At 41.0% G+C, this 20,053-nt stretch overlaps 1 protein-coding gene across 7 annotated transcripts in view; it reads right to left on the bottom strand.

The window, feature by feature from the left end:
• Positions 1-67: 67 nt before the first annotated feature.
• The window catches only part of ALDH18A1 (aldehyde dehydrogenase 18 family member A1), a 35,839-nt gene continuing 15,853 nt past the window's right edge, over positions 68-20,053 (bottom strand). For 5 of the 7 annotated variants that reach the window (XM_069020337.1, XM_069020340.1, XM_069020339.1 and 2 more), the window contains 13 exons: positions 18,880-19,038; positions 18,260-18,350; positions 16,529-16,653; positions 15,079-15,223; positions 13,444-13,517; positions 12,700-12,799; positions 11,415-11,635; positions 8,607-8,744; positions 8,302-8,497; positions 8,025-8,146; positions 5,558-5,744; positions 4,574-4,669; positions 2,483-3,642 (listed from right to left, as the gene is read on the bottom strand). In XM_069020337.1, coding sequence (XP_068876438.1) covers positions 3,461-3,642; positions 4,574-4,669; positions 5,558-5,744; positions 8,025-8,146; positions 8,302-8,497; positions 8,607-8,744; positions 11,415-11,635; positions 12,700-12,799; positions 13,444-13,517; positions 15,079-15,223; positions 16,529-16,653; positions 18,260-18,350; positions 18,880-19,038 — 1,836 coding nt within the window. In that variant the 3' untranslated portion in view covers positions 2,483-3,460. Of the gene's footprint in view, positions 3,643-4,573; positions 4,670-5,557; positions 5,745-8,024; positions 8,147-8,301; positions 8,498-8,606; positions 8,745-11,414; positions 11,636-12,699; positions 12,800-13,443; positions 13,518-15,078; positions 15,224-16,528; positions 16,654-18,259; positions 18,351-18,879; positions 19,039-20,053 lie in introns of all 7 variants that reach the window. The other 2 variants (XM_069020336.1, XM_069020341.1) reach the window with 2 other exon arrangements.

Raw genomic sequence — 20,053 nt, 5'->3', positions numbered from 1 at the left:
CACCGCCGGCAATGGCGGCACCCCGGGCCCGGCTGTCGGCGCGCCCGCCCGGGGCCGATCCCTCACACTCCGAGATGGGCCCTGCTGGTAGAAGTTGTCGAGCTGCAGCTATAAATGATAACAGCAGTAAACAGAGCTGCTGCCCCTGCGGCGGGTTTCATTATAAATACGCAAGGACCACAGGAACGCAAGGAAAGTGCTTGCTCTGCTCTTTAAAGCAGGAGTACTGCATTTAAATGTAATTCACCCCGTATTAATTCTTCACCATTCAGACGGTTTTGGCAGGAGCTTCACCAATGTTTTCTTCCTGCTCAGGAGTTGGGAGACAAAAAGATCCCTGAAATAACCACAAAGCTTGTTTACCTCTGTAGTTGTCTTAAACACGTGCTTGTACGAATGTTTTAGAACACTAACACTGCTTTGTATATTAGCATCATGTAACATACACCACTAAAATGTTTCAATTCACATTTTGACTAGGCACAATTTTGTCTCTGGCATTAAATATACCTGCATCATAAAACACTCCATATACTCAAACCTTATTTAATCTATAATCTTAGAAGATCTTTAGAAAACACAGTGGACTTAGGAAATTGCATCGACCAAACTTTCATTGGAGAACTCCAGTAATATTAACAGGATTTCAGTCTAGAGTGAAATGTTCTACACTGCTATGCAATACCACATACTAATTCCCAGGCTGTCTCAGTCTGTAAGAGACTAGAAACTCTGAAGACGATTCCATTTTGTCTACACAACATGGAAAAATAGCAATATTCTACTAAACAGTGTTTTCCTAGATGAAAAGAAGTGCACTTGCAAAGGAAAGCATTATTAAAAAAAAAGGTACTTTAAAATTTCTGATTAACCTTTACAGTTAAATAAAACCTGATCAGTGCTCTTATTCCCTCACACTCAACACAAAGCCTATTGTAACTTTTTTCCAAACCTTGAAAAACAAAATTCCAGGCTTTGACCAAAGAATTCATCAGGCAACTCAGCAGATAGAAGCCTGTAGGCTTTAAAAATTCATCGTAAGTACCTGAGCATTCAAATTCACATTTGTTTTTGAAATTCATGACAAGTAAAGGTCTATCAAAAAACAACTTTGTCCAGTTCTAGTTTACAATAACACAGCTAAAAGAACCCAGATACTGAGCCCCACCAGTAAAAGCCAAGGCATATTCATGACCCAACCCACTCCACTACCACACAAACTACTGCTCCCTGAAGGCCAGAGCCTGGCGCCCTCAAAAGACAATCAAGATAACTGTGCCAGCCATCTACAGCCCAGAGATTACCTGTATGGGCTTTGCCAGAAGTATCTAGACAGATGAATGTACTACCACACCACCCTGAGGCTGTGCTACCCTGTCTTTAGTATTGCTACACCCCTTGGCAGGGCAGCTCCAACCATGACACAGACATCCGACACCCCAAGCAACGTGACTGTGAGATGTGATAAGCGCATGATCGAGAACGACTTCCATAGGGAAAATGCCACCAGCCATGTGCCAGGACAGCGCAGGTGCTCTACAGCAGCCCTGGAAAGTGGTGACTGCTGCAGCCATCAGCGGAGATGAGAGCCATGAAAAGCAGAACAATGGATGAGCAAGAAGCCAAGCTTTAAGACAAAAGACTGTTATGCACATGGGGATGCAATCCCCAAAGACAACTCTGTCAAAAGAGAACTCACAGAAGTGGAGCTGAAGGCACCACCTGGCTCACCACTGTGAGATGTGACCGCTCAGAAACATCTACAATATGACAGACACCAGACAGATCCACACCTTAAGCTATAATTGCAAGACAAGAAAGGCTCAACAGGCAGTACACTGATGAGGCAATGCACTTCAGACTCTCGGGAGGTGCCTAGTGATCACTAAGAGCTACGGAGACATCAAGACCCAAGGAAGGTACAGTGTACAATGCAGAAGACTGACTAACAGAGTTTACACAACACAGACTCGTGCTGAAACTGCCTTCCTGGGCACAATCCTCACATTGTGCCGAGAACTAATCTGCTCCCTTGGCCTGCTCCAAGGGAATCGCTCCTGAACAGCTCTCTCTCCCTACAGTGACTTTAAACCCTTCCTTGCAGTTCCCAACTTTGCCCCCCTTCTCAGCGTCCTTCCCTCACCTTCACTTCCAAGGAACAGGGGTCTGAAGCCATCTTCCTTGCTACTCGCCAGCAAGCCCAGGCAGGCGAGCCTCAGTACCACTGCCCTGCTCTGGGCCCGCCCACTGCCAGATATCTGCGTACCCAGGGCTGAGCGCATGCATTGCCTGTCGTCGCGACGGCACCACGGCCCTCACGGCCAGGCAAAGCCCCCCCAGTAAGCTTCTGCGTCGCAACCCCCTGGTGCTGACCTAAGCTCCCCTGCCGTGCCACCTTCAGTGACCAGGAGCCATCCACACCTACCAAGGCATCTCGCTCGTCTCACCCGTGTCCGCTGGCCCTCAGCATCTACTCAGAGGGGAGACGCACCCTGTGCCCTGTCATTATGCCCCTGTGACTGGAGAAAGGGGTACAGCAGCACCTAGGATCCTGAGCATGGTACATCCGCCATCCATCCCAGGACAGTGGTGGAGAGCAGTGGGCAGGAAAGGAAACGGCGCCCGGGCAGGGCGGTATCACACCGGGACCCCCCAGCAGTGCTGGACCAAGAGCGGGATGTCCTGCAGCCGGCGGGGAGCTCCGGCCGCCAGCCGTGCAGCAGGGCTGCAGTGCACCAAGGGAAGCGTTCGTGCAGATGGAGAACTTCATTCTGGATAAGCCATCGTCAAAGTGTTATTGGAGTAAGTTTCACATAAAACCAAAGAAAAAGAAACCTTTGGTACAAATAAGTAACAAAATTAATGTAGCAGACAATTATATTATTTATCTACAATAGTCAACAATACAAAGAATTAGATATAAAAGGTTTCTTGGTCAAAAGCTTACTATACATTTGGAACATCTGTCCCCCTATCTCAAGACTGATCAAATAGAAAGAAATTAAGCATAAAGCTTTCTGGCTTTCAAGAGATGCCATGATCATAAGTCTGAAGAAAAAACCCCTCAAAACCAAAACTATTGAGTCTGTTCTCCAGAACAGGTACTTGAATAAAACAAAACTTAGGAAAAAAAATTATGCTCCACTACCAAACATATTTGCTACAAGGAGCACTGGGATAAAAAGGAATGTAGTCAATACTGAAATCCTTCCTTATGTTACCTGTATGATTTGAAAAAAATCTGTCTCTGGGAGAAGTGAAGTCAGTTTGCAGATACTATTCAAGGAAACTGAAAGTGGGGAGGGGAAATTCTCACTGATGGGATCACTTTGTATTCATTGTATTGCACAATGATCAATGTTTCTGAAGATGAAAAACTAAACTCTTTCACCAGAGATTATCCTGAAGTCTGAACATCTTCAGGAAATAATTATACCCCTGGGTTTTCTCCCCAACGTTTTTAGCTGGCATTTCTCTGAGGGAGAGGGAGGCTCTCATGAAGATACTTCAGGCTCCCATGCTCTGAAAAGTCAGAAACAACATGATTGTCCCCCCTCAGCAACCACTTCGTAGTTAAGAGTCCTTCAATTCCCACTGGTCCACGTGCATGGATACGCGAAGTACTAATTCCCACTTCAGCACCTGTAGGAAACACCCAAGATAAAGGCAATTAATCCTCTGATGATGTTCATACTAAACGGTTTTGCACCTCTAAGTAAAAAAGCCGCCTGCCTTGCAGGGACCTGCCATTCTCTGCTCCTCTCCAAATACCAGTTCTATTTACCTGATAGAGAAGCTCAAGGAGCTAACAATTACATTTTAAATTGTAATGTTTATACTTCTGGCTGTTACAGTTACTTTCAGAAAGAAAAAGACGCAAGAGAGAGAGACGTATCTCTTACATTGATCTTAGACTGATCTGAGGGCATAATCCTTAAGAAAAAAAAAAAAGCAAAACTAGTAAAGATTATGATCTTACGTCCTTTTTTATCACATTAAGGAGATATTGAAAGACCTTAACTGGAATTTTTTAGTCACATGGAACACTGTTCCAGCTGACACAGTAATAGTGTGTAGTGGAGACTTCTGATTTTCCACCTCATGAAAGAATGTTTCCCTTTTCTTCTGCAATTCACAGTAGGTGCACCTGTTTATTTAGGCAGCTGATACTCAGTTTGGTTCCTGCCCTTCATTCCTTAATACTACTACAGTAGCACACCGGACAGCATCTCAATCTGCCCAGCAGGACCGAAGCATTGCATTCTTTACAGCATTATTAGAAAGAGAAACAAACGGAAAGCTGTTCAGCACTTTCACATCCTGTATTGCATTGTTCTATCACTATATGCATGCAGCGTACTTTACTGCAATTGAATAGAGCTTCAAAGGATCCAAAACATCTTTGTGTGGACGAAATTTCTAGGCTTCAACTTTTCATACAATACCTTTCCTGAAAACCTTTTATTAGACAGTAAGATACGAGACTAATCCTATCTTTCAGGGTTCATACTGCCACACTTTTCACACACCAGAAAATTCTGCAGTCACAACCCCACAATAGCCTCCCTCTTACCAAGTCCAAATCTATAGCCATCAGAGAATCGGGTACTGGCATTCCAGAAAACACAAGCGCTGTCCACATGCTGGAGGAAGAACTCTGCTGTTTTCTCTGCGAAAGAGGCAGAGGCAAAAGTAAAATCTGTTACATACAGAATGATCATGTATTCCAATAAACACAGCATAAAACAGCGAACAGATATAACAACATATCTTTCACATGCCACCTTACCAGACAGTACTTAAACAGCCTGGGCTAAGCCAAGCTTATTTATACCTTCCTCCCAGTATGCTTATCAAGTAGATACTGCAAATCTTAGAAGAAGCTTGCAAAGATTAGAAAAAAGCAAAAAGATGTCCAATTCTAACTCCATTTAGTTTAGAACCTTCAAAGAGGGATTTAGTTGCATGACCAGGGAGAAAGAACAGCTGCCCCAAACAGCACTTGTCATTCAAACTGTGACAGTTAAGCTTCTGTCAGCTCTCCAGTAGTGTCAACCATGGAATTGCTCCAGTTACTGAAAAATCCTAAACTCAATTGCTATTGCAGGTAATATTTGAGACGTACAATGCAGAAATGCCACATGCAAGTGTGTGAACTTGGAGATCAGTAGTCTGTAGCAACAAGACAGACATTCAAAAGCAACTCTATTTCCAGTACAAATCACTAGTTTCACCAGGTCCTGTGGCAGTGGTTATGGTATCAAATGCACGCTTTTTAGTGACACGCATTTAAGCTCAGAAAGAACTACAGAAACAGAAGCCTACTTGACTCACACTGGCCAGTCGCAGATCAACATGACCTTACTGCAGCTGATTCTCAGAAGTTCTGGGCTTGGTTTGGTTGGAGAGTCAACCTTTGTCTTGGCACAGCTCTAGTAAAGTTTTGAACTGGCACAGACCCAAGAGAAGAACTACTACAATATAGCTACTTACACTAACACCAGGAATTAGCAGTCAAACCAAAACAGCAGCTTAAAGAAGGAGCCTGGTCACTAACCATTCTCTGTGATAATAACATCCGTATGGGAACTTCCATACTTGTGGATATGTTCAACGGCTTCTTGAACGCTGTCCACCACCTCAATGCAGCACTCCAGGTCCCCGTATTCTGTGCGCAGAGATTTCACTTCTGAAGGGCTGAATGTCAAGTAAGATGCAAACTTTGGGCCAGCATGAATCTTCACCTGCAATACCAGAAACATTTTGTTTGTGGCTACTGACCATACCAGAGCCTTTCAGGTGAAAGTGTAGCTTCTTGTACTCAATATGGGATGGATAGTAGTCCCTGTGGTGCTATGTTTTGGACTTGTGACTAAAACTGTGTTAAAAACCCACCAATGTTTTGGCTGTTGCTGAACAGAGCTTGCCCAGCATCAAGGCTCTCTCTTCCCCCCTGCTCCATCTCTGTGCCCCTAGCAAGAAGATTGGGAGTGTGCAGAAAGTTGGGAGGGGACAGAGCCAGCAGCTGACCAGAACTGACCAAAGGGGTATTCCATGCCATATAATGTCATGTGCAGCAATACAAACTGAGGGGAGGGGGTTTTTGAAGAAGGTAGGCATTGCTCTAGAGACTGGCTGGGCATTGGTTTGTTTGTGGCAGACAGCAAATAATTAGCTTTGCCTTGTGGGTATTTTGGGGGGCCGGTGGGTTTTTAGTTTTGTTTTGGGGTTTACTTCTTTTATTGGGTTGTTTCCTTCTCTTTGTCCCCTTTCTTCTTCCTCTTTCCTTCACTTATCAAGCTATCTTTCAGCTGGCAAGGTTCCTTGCTTTTGCTCTCATTTTCTCCTCCTGTCCCACTTGGAGCAGGGGAGAGTAAGCAGGCAGCTGGATGGTGCTTAGCCACTGACTGGAGTGAATCCACAACATGCGTGCAGTGTAAGAAAAATACACCTATACTTTGGTAAACTTGGCACATAGGTGAATTAGCTACAAGGTACGATAACTGACATGCTAGGTTGGCTACCCACCATGACAAGCTCCTAATTCAGGAATCATCTGAAATTACTTAAAGCAATTGCATCACTTAGTCATCCGGCAGAAAAGGCCAGTGTAGCACTGCTAGGAAAACAGCTAAAATCTGCAGCCAGACTGTTTTAAGACAGCAATGCAATGCAGAGAATAACAAAAGGAATGCTTCCAAGTTGGCACCTGCAGAAGTCTTAACATCTTGAATGGGTTTTATCCTTTTACTTTATAAATTGATACCAGCCCTCTCTGAAGAACATCTCAGACACAAAGTTACTGGGTCCAAAGCCAAGAAAACTCACACGGATATTTTTCATTTGTTATAAAGAAGATTTTAACACATTATCAACCTCTGCTGAAACACCTAAACAATGAGAGATAATTTAGAACAGATACAGCACAGAAATTCCATGCAAATGAAACACAAATTTTGACAAGACAAGCATAAATGGAAATAAGGCTTAAGTCTACTAAATGTGAGAGCTTTTAAGAAGACATCTATAAACCAGCATTTTCTTGTGCAACTATAAATTACTTTATTGCATAATCCTGCCCAATATTTGCATGTTTCTTGTTGTCACTTCAGATTGGACAGAGGTAATATCCTCCCCACTGTATAAGGAGATGGGTGGGTGGTGGTGGAAATGCACTACTACTCATATTCCTCCCATCCAAGATGCATCAACCCTGCAGTCTACCCTTCCCAAGAAACAACCAAACAAGACATTAAAAAGCCCCAAACATTGATAACTTGCTCCTGCCTACCTATCAGCTTCTTTTACTATAACCCTTTTAACATCATCAAAACGTATGACCTCTCTATCCTGCATTAATCACTGCCTGTACACTCTGTCAAATACACAGTGCTCTGTGAAAACCCTTGATTTATGTGCAATTCATACTACTTCATGGATATGTCTTCCTGATGCATCTCTGCTACCTTTACTGAAAAAACATTTGTGTCTAGACAACTAACTAGTACAACTGGCCTTTTGATGTCCTTTGACATACCAGGAGGGAAAACGGGTGGGAATAAAGGGCATGCAAGAGGAGAATTTTAAAAAACACATGTATGAAGCAAGTTCAGAAAGGATAAAAACAGAAGGGAATTCACTTGGGTAATAAGCTAAATCAATAGATAGATTCAGGAAGAAGAGGCTTTGCATCTGGCTGAATTTGAAAGGGTAGAGAAAGGGTTGTGTATATGCTCTTTTAAAGCAGCAGATTATTTTTTCTATATACAAGGAAGTATATAGCAAAAGTATCCCAGTAACAGTCTGTAGCTGTCCTGAATAAGCTACTTTCAGATCATTTCTACAGAAACACTTGACACTGTGCATAGAAGCAAATTTCATTGACATGTACAAAGACACATACGGGTAACTAAAGTGTTATGCCATGTAAACAGGGCTACACCAGCCAGACCAAATGCTTCTAAAGTTTTAGAAAAAAAATCAAACAAAAACCACAAAACAAAACACAAGTATGAGTGACTAACCTGTTCTACTCTCAACATGTCTATGATCTGATCAAACAACGGGGTTCTCAGCAAGTCTCGATGGATTAAGAGAGTTTCCAGAGCATTACAAGCAGCAGGATATTCACACTTTGAGTCTCGGACTGAGGTTTAAGAGTAAATAATTGGTTACATAAATACATGCATATTTACAACAAATATTTTGGATATTATATGAATTATAAATTACCATAACTACATTGCATACTCCAAAGTTCAATTACACCCATGAGATTCAAATCACCCTCCCACAGCTTACTTATTCGTGTGACCTTCTCAACACTGGCATCCGTGTCAACGTACACGTGACAGATCCCTTCACTGTGTCCCATCACTGGGATTCCCTTAGCAGCTTTCTGGATATTCCTGACTAGCTGTGATGAACCACGTGGAATGATAAGATCTATCAGCTTATCCAAACGGCAGAGATCTTCTACTTCCTCTCTTGTGTTCACCTGTGGTAGTTGCAATACAAAGAGTTTACAGCTTGAACTCTCAAGTTTTGCCTACACTTTTTATACATGGCATACCAAAGACATAGTTGATTTAACCCTAAGCGCTTACCAGTTGCACTGCATCTCTGACTCCATGAATAGAGAGTGCTTCCTGTGTCAGATGATGAAGGATTTGATTGCTATTTGCTGCCTCTTTCCCTCCTTTAAGTAGTAAGCCATTTCCACTGGCTATAGCCAAAGCAGACACCTGTCAAATGAGTTTATTACAGGGGAAAAAAAACCAACCCTTAAATGTCATTTGGTTCTTCTATCAGAATAACACCCACAAAATAAAACCAGGATTTTTTGTTCAGTTGATTTACTCAATATTAGTCTACAGTTTTCCTTTTTTGGCTCCAAAAGACCATTACAAGTAGCACCACATTTAACTCCAGAAATGAAATGTGCTAGTGTTTCAGGAACAAACTTGAGTTTTCAGGGTACTATTGCCATGGGAAGACTACAGTGAACAAGTCAGAGGAAACTATGGACATAGTTTCATATGGCTTCATATGAACTGGGTAACTGTGTGGGCAATTACCCCAGGGAGAATAATTTCAGGAGCAAGAACTCTTGTCCCTAGCCATTCCAGCACAGAGTGGCAAATAAGCTCTTCCTATGAACAGGAAAAACATTTTCATCATGCTGTCTAAATTAGCAGTCACAGACAGACAACACTTGCTCTAAGTGTGGAGAAAAAAAAATTTGAGACAATAGGCCCAGCATCATCTTTGCTTCCATGTTTATCACCAGAAGAACCCGACAGATATTGCTACCCTTCTGTTTAAAGTGTCAGATTTCACCCATTTAAGTCCAGCAACACAAGTGGGTTTTGTTCTTTTCTACCTAGGAGCATGTCAGACACAATAAATCTCTTTTTCAAAACTTATTTTACTTTTGTATCCTTTTTTGTACTCCTCATCCCAACTTCATTCACAATGGACTCACAATTTGTCCACCAATTTAAAAAAAAGTTAAAAAGCATGTACTCCTTCGGAAAACAAAATCACCTCCTCTCCAGAACCTTTGAAGTAAACAAACTCAGTATTTTAAGTTATTTTGTTGTATTACTATCTTCTGGGAAAGATTATACATATCATCATTACCTGTATATATCATCACCAAACCTACACTCATTAGAGTATCTATTGTACATTGTTGAGATGCTGATGCCAAAATTAGCCAGGCTCACACCTAACAAGAAGTTAGCTTGGTGGCACACTTCAGATCCTGATTCATAAAATAACCAGCCAGATCTTTCCCCTTCTAGTATCAAATGGGTAATAATAATCACAATGCTTGATATTCTACCTCATTGGAAAAGAATATTGAACAATAAGAAACACTTTAGAAAAACACATGGAAGTATAGCAGTCTGGGAAGTCTGCCTTACATAGCTATCGTGTGTCTTTTTAAATTATATAACTAGACATTAAAAAGCCACCTGATTGTATTTTAAAAGTATCTTCTAAGTATCTGCCCCTCCAGATCAGTATCACAAATGAAAACTAAACAAATAAGCTTATTTAAATAAAGAGGCATTAGGTTAAAAGAAAGGTTTTGACCTGGTTTGAAAAAAGGAGAAGAAAAAAATACCAAGAATTAAGACACAAAAATCAAAAACTTGTGTGATTAAAAGTAGGACACAAGGTAAGGGGTTTCAAAATGGTTCAGTCTCAAAGACTAATAGAGCATGACTATAGTTCAGAGCAACAACTGAATTTGGTGGAATTTATATAAAACAGTCTCTGAAGGATGCTTGCAATTTTGCCTTGTATTAGAGGCATACAGGCTGTTTGTATATGCTCACTAGAAGCTTATTAAATCTTAACCCAAACAAGCATGAGATGCAGTAGTAAACGAAGAGGAGGGAACTGCTCCTCTGCAATCAGATACAGGATGGAACAGAAATCATGCAATTCAAACACAGAGTTATCAAAGGTGATCCTCTGAAGTTGCATCAGGAAGCCCAATGTGAGTATGAGGACAGGAAATAGGCAAGAAGCACAGCAACTACCAAGACAAGCTATCCCAAGCCTGTAAAACAAAGCAGGGGAAGGGAGGGCAGGGCAGGGAAGCCAACGGGAGTCAGTCTGCTGTTAGTTTTAAGACAGAGTGAAGAGAAAGAGGAAGACATCAGCTACGCAAGGCAAGAGACCTGGGTTGAAGTCCAGGAAGACAGACTAGAATTCAACAACGTAACGTACTGGTTATCGGTAACAAACTGAGCTGGTAGTCAAGGGAGACTAGTGCCTTTTTGTTTCTTCCTACAGCATACTCCTTTTCACTGTGAAATGGGGACTACTAACAAGAATCTGGCATAAAGTACAAAGCTGTCCACTAGTTGAGCGTCACATCCTCTTAAAGTGCCTGTACCCATCCTTTTCTACTCAAACACCTGCTCATATGTTAGAGAACTCCTCAATCAAGCTTCCTAGATACCTAATGTTAATTGTGGGAAGAAATGTTGATAATCAAGGGGTTTTTTTTGTTTTCATTTTAAAATCTACTTCAGTTGGTCAGTAAAGTAGTTAGGAGTTAGAAAGTAAGACCAAGGTTGCCTCTGCAGCATTACTTCAGCACCCATATTGTCACGCATTTTGTAACAGCATTTACTTACAGCAATACTTTCACACAGAGCTGCAAAGGAAGGCATTTGCCCTTAACACACCTGCCTTAATCCTGGCATAAGACAAATGATTAACTGAACACTGCAGAAGCAAGTTCTGAAAAGATCTCTGCATAAAAAAATAGGGATGCCAACAAAATCAATTGTAGATGAATCCAAGCCAGAGTCCTTTGAAACAATATTTCTTGTAGTCTCTTACTTGCTCGCCAACAGAAATACCCAACAGTATAATCTACCTTCCTTACATACCTGTGGAAGACAGTCAGGACGAGACTCAAAGATCACAAGAAGGACACCAATTGGCACTGTCACCTGCTCCAAATCCAGGTCTTTTGCTATTCGAGTTCGTCGAATCACACGGCCGACACTGTCCTGCGAGGATGCTGCAATCTGACGCAGACCAATAGCCAAGCTGTTCAGCTTTGAAGTAGACAGACTTAGGCGTTTCAACAAAGGGAGTGCTAATCTCCCTAAAAGAAAGAAAAAGCTGTGCTGAAGACAGATTGGTCTTCCGAGACTCAAGCAAAAGTGACTTAAATGAGTGCTGAACCTAAGGAAAATTAAGGTATTTCCCACACCCTAGCAAGTAACCTACCTGAGATTAAACATACACAGCATTAAGTCCAGTAGTCACAATAAAACCCCTCAAATATGATGATTTCACCCAACACATTTTCAGTTAATGTGGTTTAAGCACTTTGTGCATGAAGCAACCGCACAAACCACCAACACCCAGAAAGATAAAGTTTGTCCTATTTCATGTACTGAATGCATGACTGAATTTCTTACAAATTTCTACCTTTGCAGTACTTCTGGAAGGTCTGAGCAGTAATTTCATCTTTCTGTTTTACAAACCGAAAGCACAAAACACAGACACATGCATAGCATTTCTGTACAGACTGGGCAAGAACAACTTGAATTTTTCAGTCTGAACATGTTCAAACAATGAGTTAACCCAGCAATGTCCCCTCAAATACTCTGGTCAGTGGTGCCTTCCACAGAGTATTACAATTCATGATGTGTTCTTTTCATGTATTTGCTATGCCAACATATACACATCGCAATTCCAGCTTCTCAATGAATTCATCATTCTAACACCAAAGGATAGGTTTCATCTGAGCCACCTAAAGAGAACCTTCCTCAATCAGAAGGAGACATGGTTCTCTTTGGAGAGCATCAATTTAAGTGCCCTTCAGGAACCAAATATTACATTAACCAGTCCAGAAAATACTCACTTTATGCATGACAGTAACAGAGATATTTGTTCCATTCTTTCTTTTTTTTTTTTTTAACAATACACCACTTGGTGTTTTGCACTGCCTCAGTATCTTCTCTGATGAAGGCATCTGTTTTACGCAATGAAGGAAGCTGCAGCTGTTTACACTGACAAGCTCTCGAATTCCTGGGTTCACTATTCCGTGTCACCCACACTGCCCAATCCCAGGTGACAGAAGATTATAGTTCTGCTCATTTGTCTTGAGGCCCGGAGAGGTCCAAGATCATAGCATTACTATGGAAGGATTTGAAACATTACCTTTATTTTCAGCCTCCTGCAAGTCCTTTTTGTTTGCCAAGAGAATGTCTTCTCTCTGGTCTGTTAGTAAGTCAGCAAGACGATAAATAATCTCTGCTCTCTGAAAGAGAAAAGTTTCTGAACTGACTTCTTACTCAAAGTCCATGCTGTTAGACATCTAGCTCCTATAGTCCATTTATGCTGACCACATCCTCTCACTATCTTAACTCTCCTGATACCTGGCCAGCTGATTTTTCCAGCCTGCATCACATTGAAAAAGACTGAACACTGCTTCAGCCTTTACCTTGCTTTTTATTATCTTGCTTTCCCTGCCCAGTCTTCTTCACCAAACTCACATGTCCTTCCCTTAAGAGCACCTTGTACCACATCATACCCACCCAGCTGCAGAGCAGTAATTGTCTACAGCTCTGCTTTTGTATACGCCTTGTATGTTGAACTCCACACAGGTGTGAATGGAGCAGGTTACTCCAGTCAATTCTTCAGCAGCTCTGATCACAATTCACTTCTGTGTGTTATTTGATGCTATCAAAATTTTTATAAACCCCACATGAAAGCCCTTATTACTTCACAGAGGAACACGATCTTTTTGCTTTTCTCATCTTTAAGCAGGCTACAATACCAACAATGCATCTGGCACAGAAGTAATAGATTCTTGTCCCAAAGGGCCCATCTATGTTGTAAGTCTGTGTTGTAAAACTTGCCACACGTGCACAGTCTTAACGAGTTGGCCATATGGTTTGTCACCTGCTCAGGCTGTAGAGCCGCCAAGGTCCTGCCACCAGCTCGAGCCATTTCAGCCTGCTGTTCTACAGTAGGGCCTGCAAAAAAACCCAAAAATATGCTATGCAGACAAAGTGAGCATTAGCCCGTTTGTCTTCCAATTCTTTGTTCAGAGCATGAAAGCTGGTACAGTTTTTAACAGACAAATTCAAGAAAAATCTTGTATTCTAAGACAAAAAAGTCTGTACCTGACATAAAAATACTGTTATGGTCCCTATATAAAAAATCATCACAAAGATTCTGTCCCTGTGTCACAGCAAATGTGCAGCATGTATCAAAGAGACTTGACAAAGGGCAAAAGAACAACAGGATAGCAAAGTCTCCAGGGCATAGTAAGCTACCAAAAGAAAAGAGGCAAACTTTGAAAAGTTTAAGTATCCAGCTGAGGAATGTATGCATGGGAACACACAAATGGTAATGGAAGCCAAAACCCTAGTAACAGCTCGCAGAAAAACTGCTTTCCCTCTGTCTTTCCTTGTATGCATTTTAGAAGCACGGTGCTGAAATTATATAAAACAGGTTCTGTTTCTGTTTCAAGTCACCGTGTTCAGGTAGCATTTCGGCAAAGAATTCACAAGTAGCTCGCAGATAAACTGTCATTTTAAACTCTCCTGAAATAGCCTGTAAACCAGGTGACTTGAACCCAACTTCCATTTAAGAAGGGTCCCATGGAAATTGCCAGAGTAGAAATTATAGAGGGGTGTAGTGGGAAGTGTAAGTAAGGAACTTGTGGACATAAAATTAATTAGACTAATTTAAGACATCTTAAAACAGCTTTTTGAAGTGACATCATACTTTACAAAATATGGCATTTTTTACTGTTTTTGGAGAAAAATGATGTATGTAAGCAGATATACTTGATTTTTAAAAGCTACTTGCATTTCCAAAGTGTGGGCTTTGGAAGATAGAAGACAAAGAGATGATTGGAGTAAACACCACAACAGTCCACAGGGATGGACTTTTGCTATTTCCCATATTTGTGACTCGAAACGGGGCCACAAGATTAAGAGCTTTACTGCTGATACCAACTTACGATAGTGGGGCTAACACAAGAAATCCATTAAGGATTATTATACACAAAGAAATACACTTGGCTTGAAGTGCAAGTCAAAAGTATCACTCCAGTATCTATTCTGCTAAGTCATGGATCTTTGGTCTGATTTTATCCAGCAATCATTACACAGTTCCAGCAATGCAGTGGCAGGAAAACATTCCTACCTACCATACCAGAAGACTGAGTCATAAAAGAAATTTATGATAAAAAATAAACCTAAACACAACCTTAGTTCAGCAGCACATTCTATGTCCATATTTTCACACTGAAATCATGGATACTTGATGATAACTCCCAAGATTACAAAAGGCAAAATTTCTACTCTACTCATTGCATTCTTCAAATGCAAGTCTAATGCACCAGTTTATCAGCTGGAGGGAAGAAGAGCAGGGAATTCAGCAGTTTCTATCCCTACGTTAGAAAATACCTTTCAAAATCCATTCTGCAAGCAGAGGGTGGTTTCTCAGTTATTGCAGACAAGTTTTAACTCTAGTTTTTCAGGAAATCTCTACAGCTCTCAAGGTACATATTACCTCTGTACTCACCTGCAGGTTTTACCTCTGAAAAAAAAGTTCCAACTTTTTTCCCTTCTACAATATCTGTGATGACATGGCCTGAGATCTTTGGGTGGGTTCCATTTGCAATCACTACAGAAGTACCCCCTTGCAGGGCCCACAGAGCTGCTTTCACCTATAGCAAAGGACAGAGCCAGTTGCAAGAGATTCACTCGTTATTTGGATCACCACTCTCAACAAGATTTCTTGGCCCACTCTGATGTCCAGATTGATCACTTACGCTTTCAAAGAGCATTCAACACACTTCAGGAATTTCTGAACTTCAGTGTTGGAATATTGAAATTTGCTTAGTCCTTCTACAGTATCTTAAGTTTACATCAGGATTAGCTTATTAGTAAGGGTCCTTTGAAATCCTGGTGTACTGACTGGTCCTAAGATTAGCCTCTTTCCACATTTTTGAGCAGAACACGATTTCTCTCAAATCCCAGATGCTACTTGCCGAAGAGGTACTGCCAGTGGTTTCCTTCATTTCTCTTCCCAGTCAAGGTTTGGGCAGTATTATCCACTGCTATATTTAAGTATGTGTCATTTATTTAATTGTGAAAGCTTCTCTGCTTACTCACTTATATGCTTTCCTTTTATGGTCCTGCAATTTGGTATTACAGTCCATAGTCACTATGACACAAATGTCATATAGGCCTATCATATCAAACTCAGCTACCGAAAGACCATCAACTAGTTTCACTGTTGTTCAAATTTCACGCTGAAAATCAAGATTTGTTCTTTGAGCTACCATCTGCTTCCTATTATTGATGCTACAGTTTTCCAAAAATGTCACCTACCTTCTCAACTGCAGCAAATTTTTGTTACAACACCTGCATCAAGATTTGCCTCTATGGGACTCAAAAGATACCAAATAACTCTTAACAGATTATTACTTTTACAATAAAAGTACTCTCTGACCTTGGCAGCTTTACCTTCAATACCTGGAATTGTTTAAACTTATGCTAGAAGACAGATAAGGGAAAGTAATTTCTGAATAAGCTTTGTAAATCCCATAGTTACATATGCCTCCTCCTTTTACCACCTTCCAGTCCATGCTCTGATACTCCAAGAGTGTGCCTTACCTGATTCTTCAGGAAAGGGAATAATCAATGACATAACTGGTAAAGATTTTTACTTTGGCCTTTTCCTGCTTAGTCAAGATCTACTTTGGTTTTTACAGACAACTTTCCAGATATATCCCTGGGAAACCTGCAGCAATTAATACTACAGTAGTGGGTATCTCAGCCTCATGAGGGACATATATGCTGAAGTCTCATAACGTACCCATGTTTATGTACTCACAGCAATGAATACTGAGACCACCTGACTGTACACAGCACTAAATATAATCCACCTGAACAGCAGCACAAAGTATAATCGTCTCAGGTAGCTCCCTTTCCTTCCCGAATACGAAGCAAATGTTCCATATTTCTACCTTGGCTTCCATGCCACCCATTCCCACTCGGGATTTGGTTCCAAATGTTACAGACTGCTGGTCTCCTGGGTAGAATATGTCAATAAGCTTTGCGTCATCAGACCCTGGAGGGCTGTCAAAGAGTCCTGAAATAAATAGTAAAAATCAGTTATATACCCTCATGTCCAAAACTCACCCATGAAAAAAGAAAAAAAACCCAACAAAAACAACCAACATGAGGCTAAAAAGCTGTGTTCCACTTTATAGGATTGAAAACTTCCATTTTTTTTGTGGAACTGAAAGCACAAAGTACTTAACTGGCAGACCCAAAAGGTATAAGTTTATTGAAAGCCTAAAAAACAAAAAAGCAAAAACCCACATGCAGAATAGCAGCAAGCAAGCTTGGAGGTAATGACATTTGCTTGAGGTTTGAGACAGTTTGCAGGTTTTAGATGTTCAAAGTCAGGGCTTACATACACACAAACCCCCAACCAAACAGGCAAAGAATAGTCCTCCTCACCAAAGACTCAGATGACATTCTTGAATGGCAGGTTGCACAGTGAGAAAACAGGCAATTCAGAAATATGTGAAAAGGGTACCTATTGAATTCTACTAAGAAGAAACACAACATTACCGAGCCACACTCTTATTAATAGTTTTTAAAATCAAGTCATTTAATGTAACTACGCTTGGAGTTGAATGACACTTTGGTTTACCTAACATATTAAACTTCAACTCCACCACTACGCTTCCCAGAAATTCTATGTGAATAAATACTGCCACAACAAATTAGAGAGCACAGGCACAGTCTATCTGTGTCCAACCTTGATAGCTTGGGAAGTAGAGGACACACATCTTTCCATAAACAAGCTGTCACATTGAATGAATAAGCTTGGAGGACAGGGGTGCTGGTTTTTGGGTTTTTTTACAAACTGTTTTAACTATTGCTTTTATGAGTTGTTCTAAGACAGTCATTTTGACTAGAATCAAGCATGAAACCCGGCTGTATCTGCTAAAAGAAACTGTGATTATGGAAAGACACCTCATTCCTCCTCAGGGCCTCAAGCATGTGCGGAAGTCCAGGATCTGCTGAAAGAAACCCATCTGGAGAAGATGAAAAGACTATGTGACTTGGGTGATGTGGACTGCATTGATATGAAACTGCACCCACTACCCTCCTCTCTGTAGATAAGGAAGTTCAACATCCATAGGTGACAAGCTTATGTCACAACAGCACAGCTCAGAAGACTAGAGCAGTGTGAGCCAAAAGTAAGGGAGACAGAAAAAGCTAGCAAGACCCAGATATCTGGAAAACAATGACCAGGACTTGCAACACACCGATAATTCACTGACAGAACTTGCTGCCAGAAGAAACAAACTATTGTAGAACAGTATTTGGTTTATACTCCTGATTCAAGACACATAGCTTTTATCCTGCATACTACTCCTGACTATCATACAACTCTCAGAAGCTAGCAGAAGTACCACAGTACACGTGGTATTCTGGGTTCTGGAATAGGTCTCAGGTTCACATGCATTCTCACCTACCCAGATTCAACAGTGTGTCAGACAGTCTTTGGCTAATGCCACAGCGTCAACATTGGGTATAGGCCTTAAGAAGTTATTGTAGTACATTGCAATTGTCCTTGTAAAAGAGATGAACTGAAGAGATCAGTAAAACAGGAAAAGAGGTTGGTTTGACAATCTGATGTGCTTCACTAAAACCAGAAATTAAAGAAATTACTCACAAACCTTCTACATCTGAAAGGACAATCAAGAGGTCAGTTTTCATTTCCACAGCCAGTCGCGCTGCCAGACTGTCGTTATCCTTCACACTAATAACCTGCAATACACATGCGTAACAGAAGCAGTGAATAGTGTGAGGAACTAAGAAATATGTGGTGCCAACACAAAAAAACAATCTACCTCAGCACTAACAAATCCTTCTGAGCTACTTTTTCCACACCCACTGGAAACTTCAAAGGTGATCTTTGTGTGGAAATACATACACTTTAGTAAAGTGGTATCCAAATAACCAGCTGGGTGAGCAATACCTGCATTCTCCACCTTAATGCCCAGATTAACTGACACTGTTTTAAGAAGGCCTGCTGGCTTAGATAACCTGCAGAGGCGTGCTTGCTTTCAGTAAAGCAGACAATATTTGCCCTGGTTACACCCTGCAACACCGTATCATGCCAAATACAGACAAGTCAACATAGTCTTCCAGTACACCCTGTCCACATACTAATTCTGTATCTTAGTTTCTCTACTGTAGACTTCAGAGGTCCCTGGTTATGGCGTTAGTCAAGTACACATCAGCACTGTACCCTCTGCAAGCAGGACCCCCCACCCCCTTGCAATACTTTACCCACATTTACCCCCTGCAGATCACTGTTTGGCTCTGGAGGTGGAACAACTGCATCATTAGTGTTAATTATAGGGACAATATTCATCCTTAAAAGCTCATGTAATGTTCCATTTAAGTTGCGACGCTTCTGTTCATCATGGAAATCCAGATTGGTGACTAAAATCTAAAAGGAAGAAAGAAATTACTTGGCCTACCACCTTTCCTATGAGAACATTATATAAACTTATGTACTAACATGTCATAACACAGCAGTCATGCTTTTTGGGTCACTAAAGAAACAAAAGCCACATTTAAAAGATATAGAATACAAGCCACAAATATTCTTTCCACAACATTATCAGGTTTATTCCACTGAAGCCTGTAATAGGCTATCTCAAGGTGATAGGTCACACCCTCCAAGAATGAACTTGGAAAAAAAGATTGTAATCAGAACACAGATGCTGATGATAACTACTAAGACCCTAGACAATTCAATAAATTGCTCAAGATGTTGCCTTTCCAGTTTTTCCTCCCACTTTAATGTTCCTACTTGTAGCAAGCAGAAGGGATGCTTTATATCAAGACTTTTCTTCTGCTCACTAGAACTCACCTGTTCTTCTGAAACAATCTTGCCTCCTGCATGCAGATAGCATCCCTTTCTTTTGGTGTTTTAAGACAAAAAGAACCCTCAATGTCTGCTCTGGAGAGACTTTTGTTGTTGTTCTTACTCTGTCATTGAACATTTGAGAACTAAGCAAACAACTACACCACTCAAATGTTACAATAGCACTTGGAATCAATGTCTATGCTAAGTTTTTTGGCACGGGCAAATTTATATCTTTTATATCAAAGGAATGATAGTTGTCTACAGATTTGAATGAGATTACAATCCAGCATGACCTATAGTGATTTTTAGCTATATGATAAACAATTTGGCCATACCAGCTCTACCATATTACAGTAAGAAGACTTCATACTAGGCTCCTAAATTTGTGAAAAGTGTCTAAACAAATAAGGCCTTACAGTTAAAGCAATTCTGTATTTTCAGAGTATCTAAGATAAGCAAAGCCTGTTTAAGAGTAGTTCAACTGATACAGTTGCAGCCTTTGGTATAAGACCCAGGCCAGGGATATCATCACCTGCAAGTTGGAAAGTGCAGACGGACAGCAAGTTCTAAAGTGTGGATACGCACTTCCGTC

The sequence above is a fragment of the Aphelocoma coerulescens genome, chromosome 6 (assembly GCF_041296385.1).
Source record: "Aphelocoma coerulescens isolate FSJ_1873_10779 chromosome 6, UR_Acoe_1.0, whole genome shotgun sequence".
NCBI lineage: Eukaryota > Metazoa > Chordata > Aves > Passeriformes > Corvidae > Aphelocoma > Aphelocoma coerulescens.
Note: the sequence above shows the minus strand (reverse complement) of the source record. Positions and strands in the feature narration are given on the sequence as shown.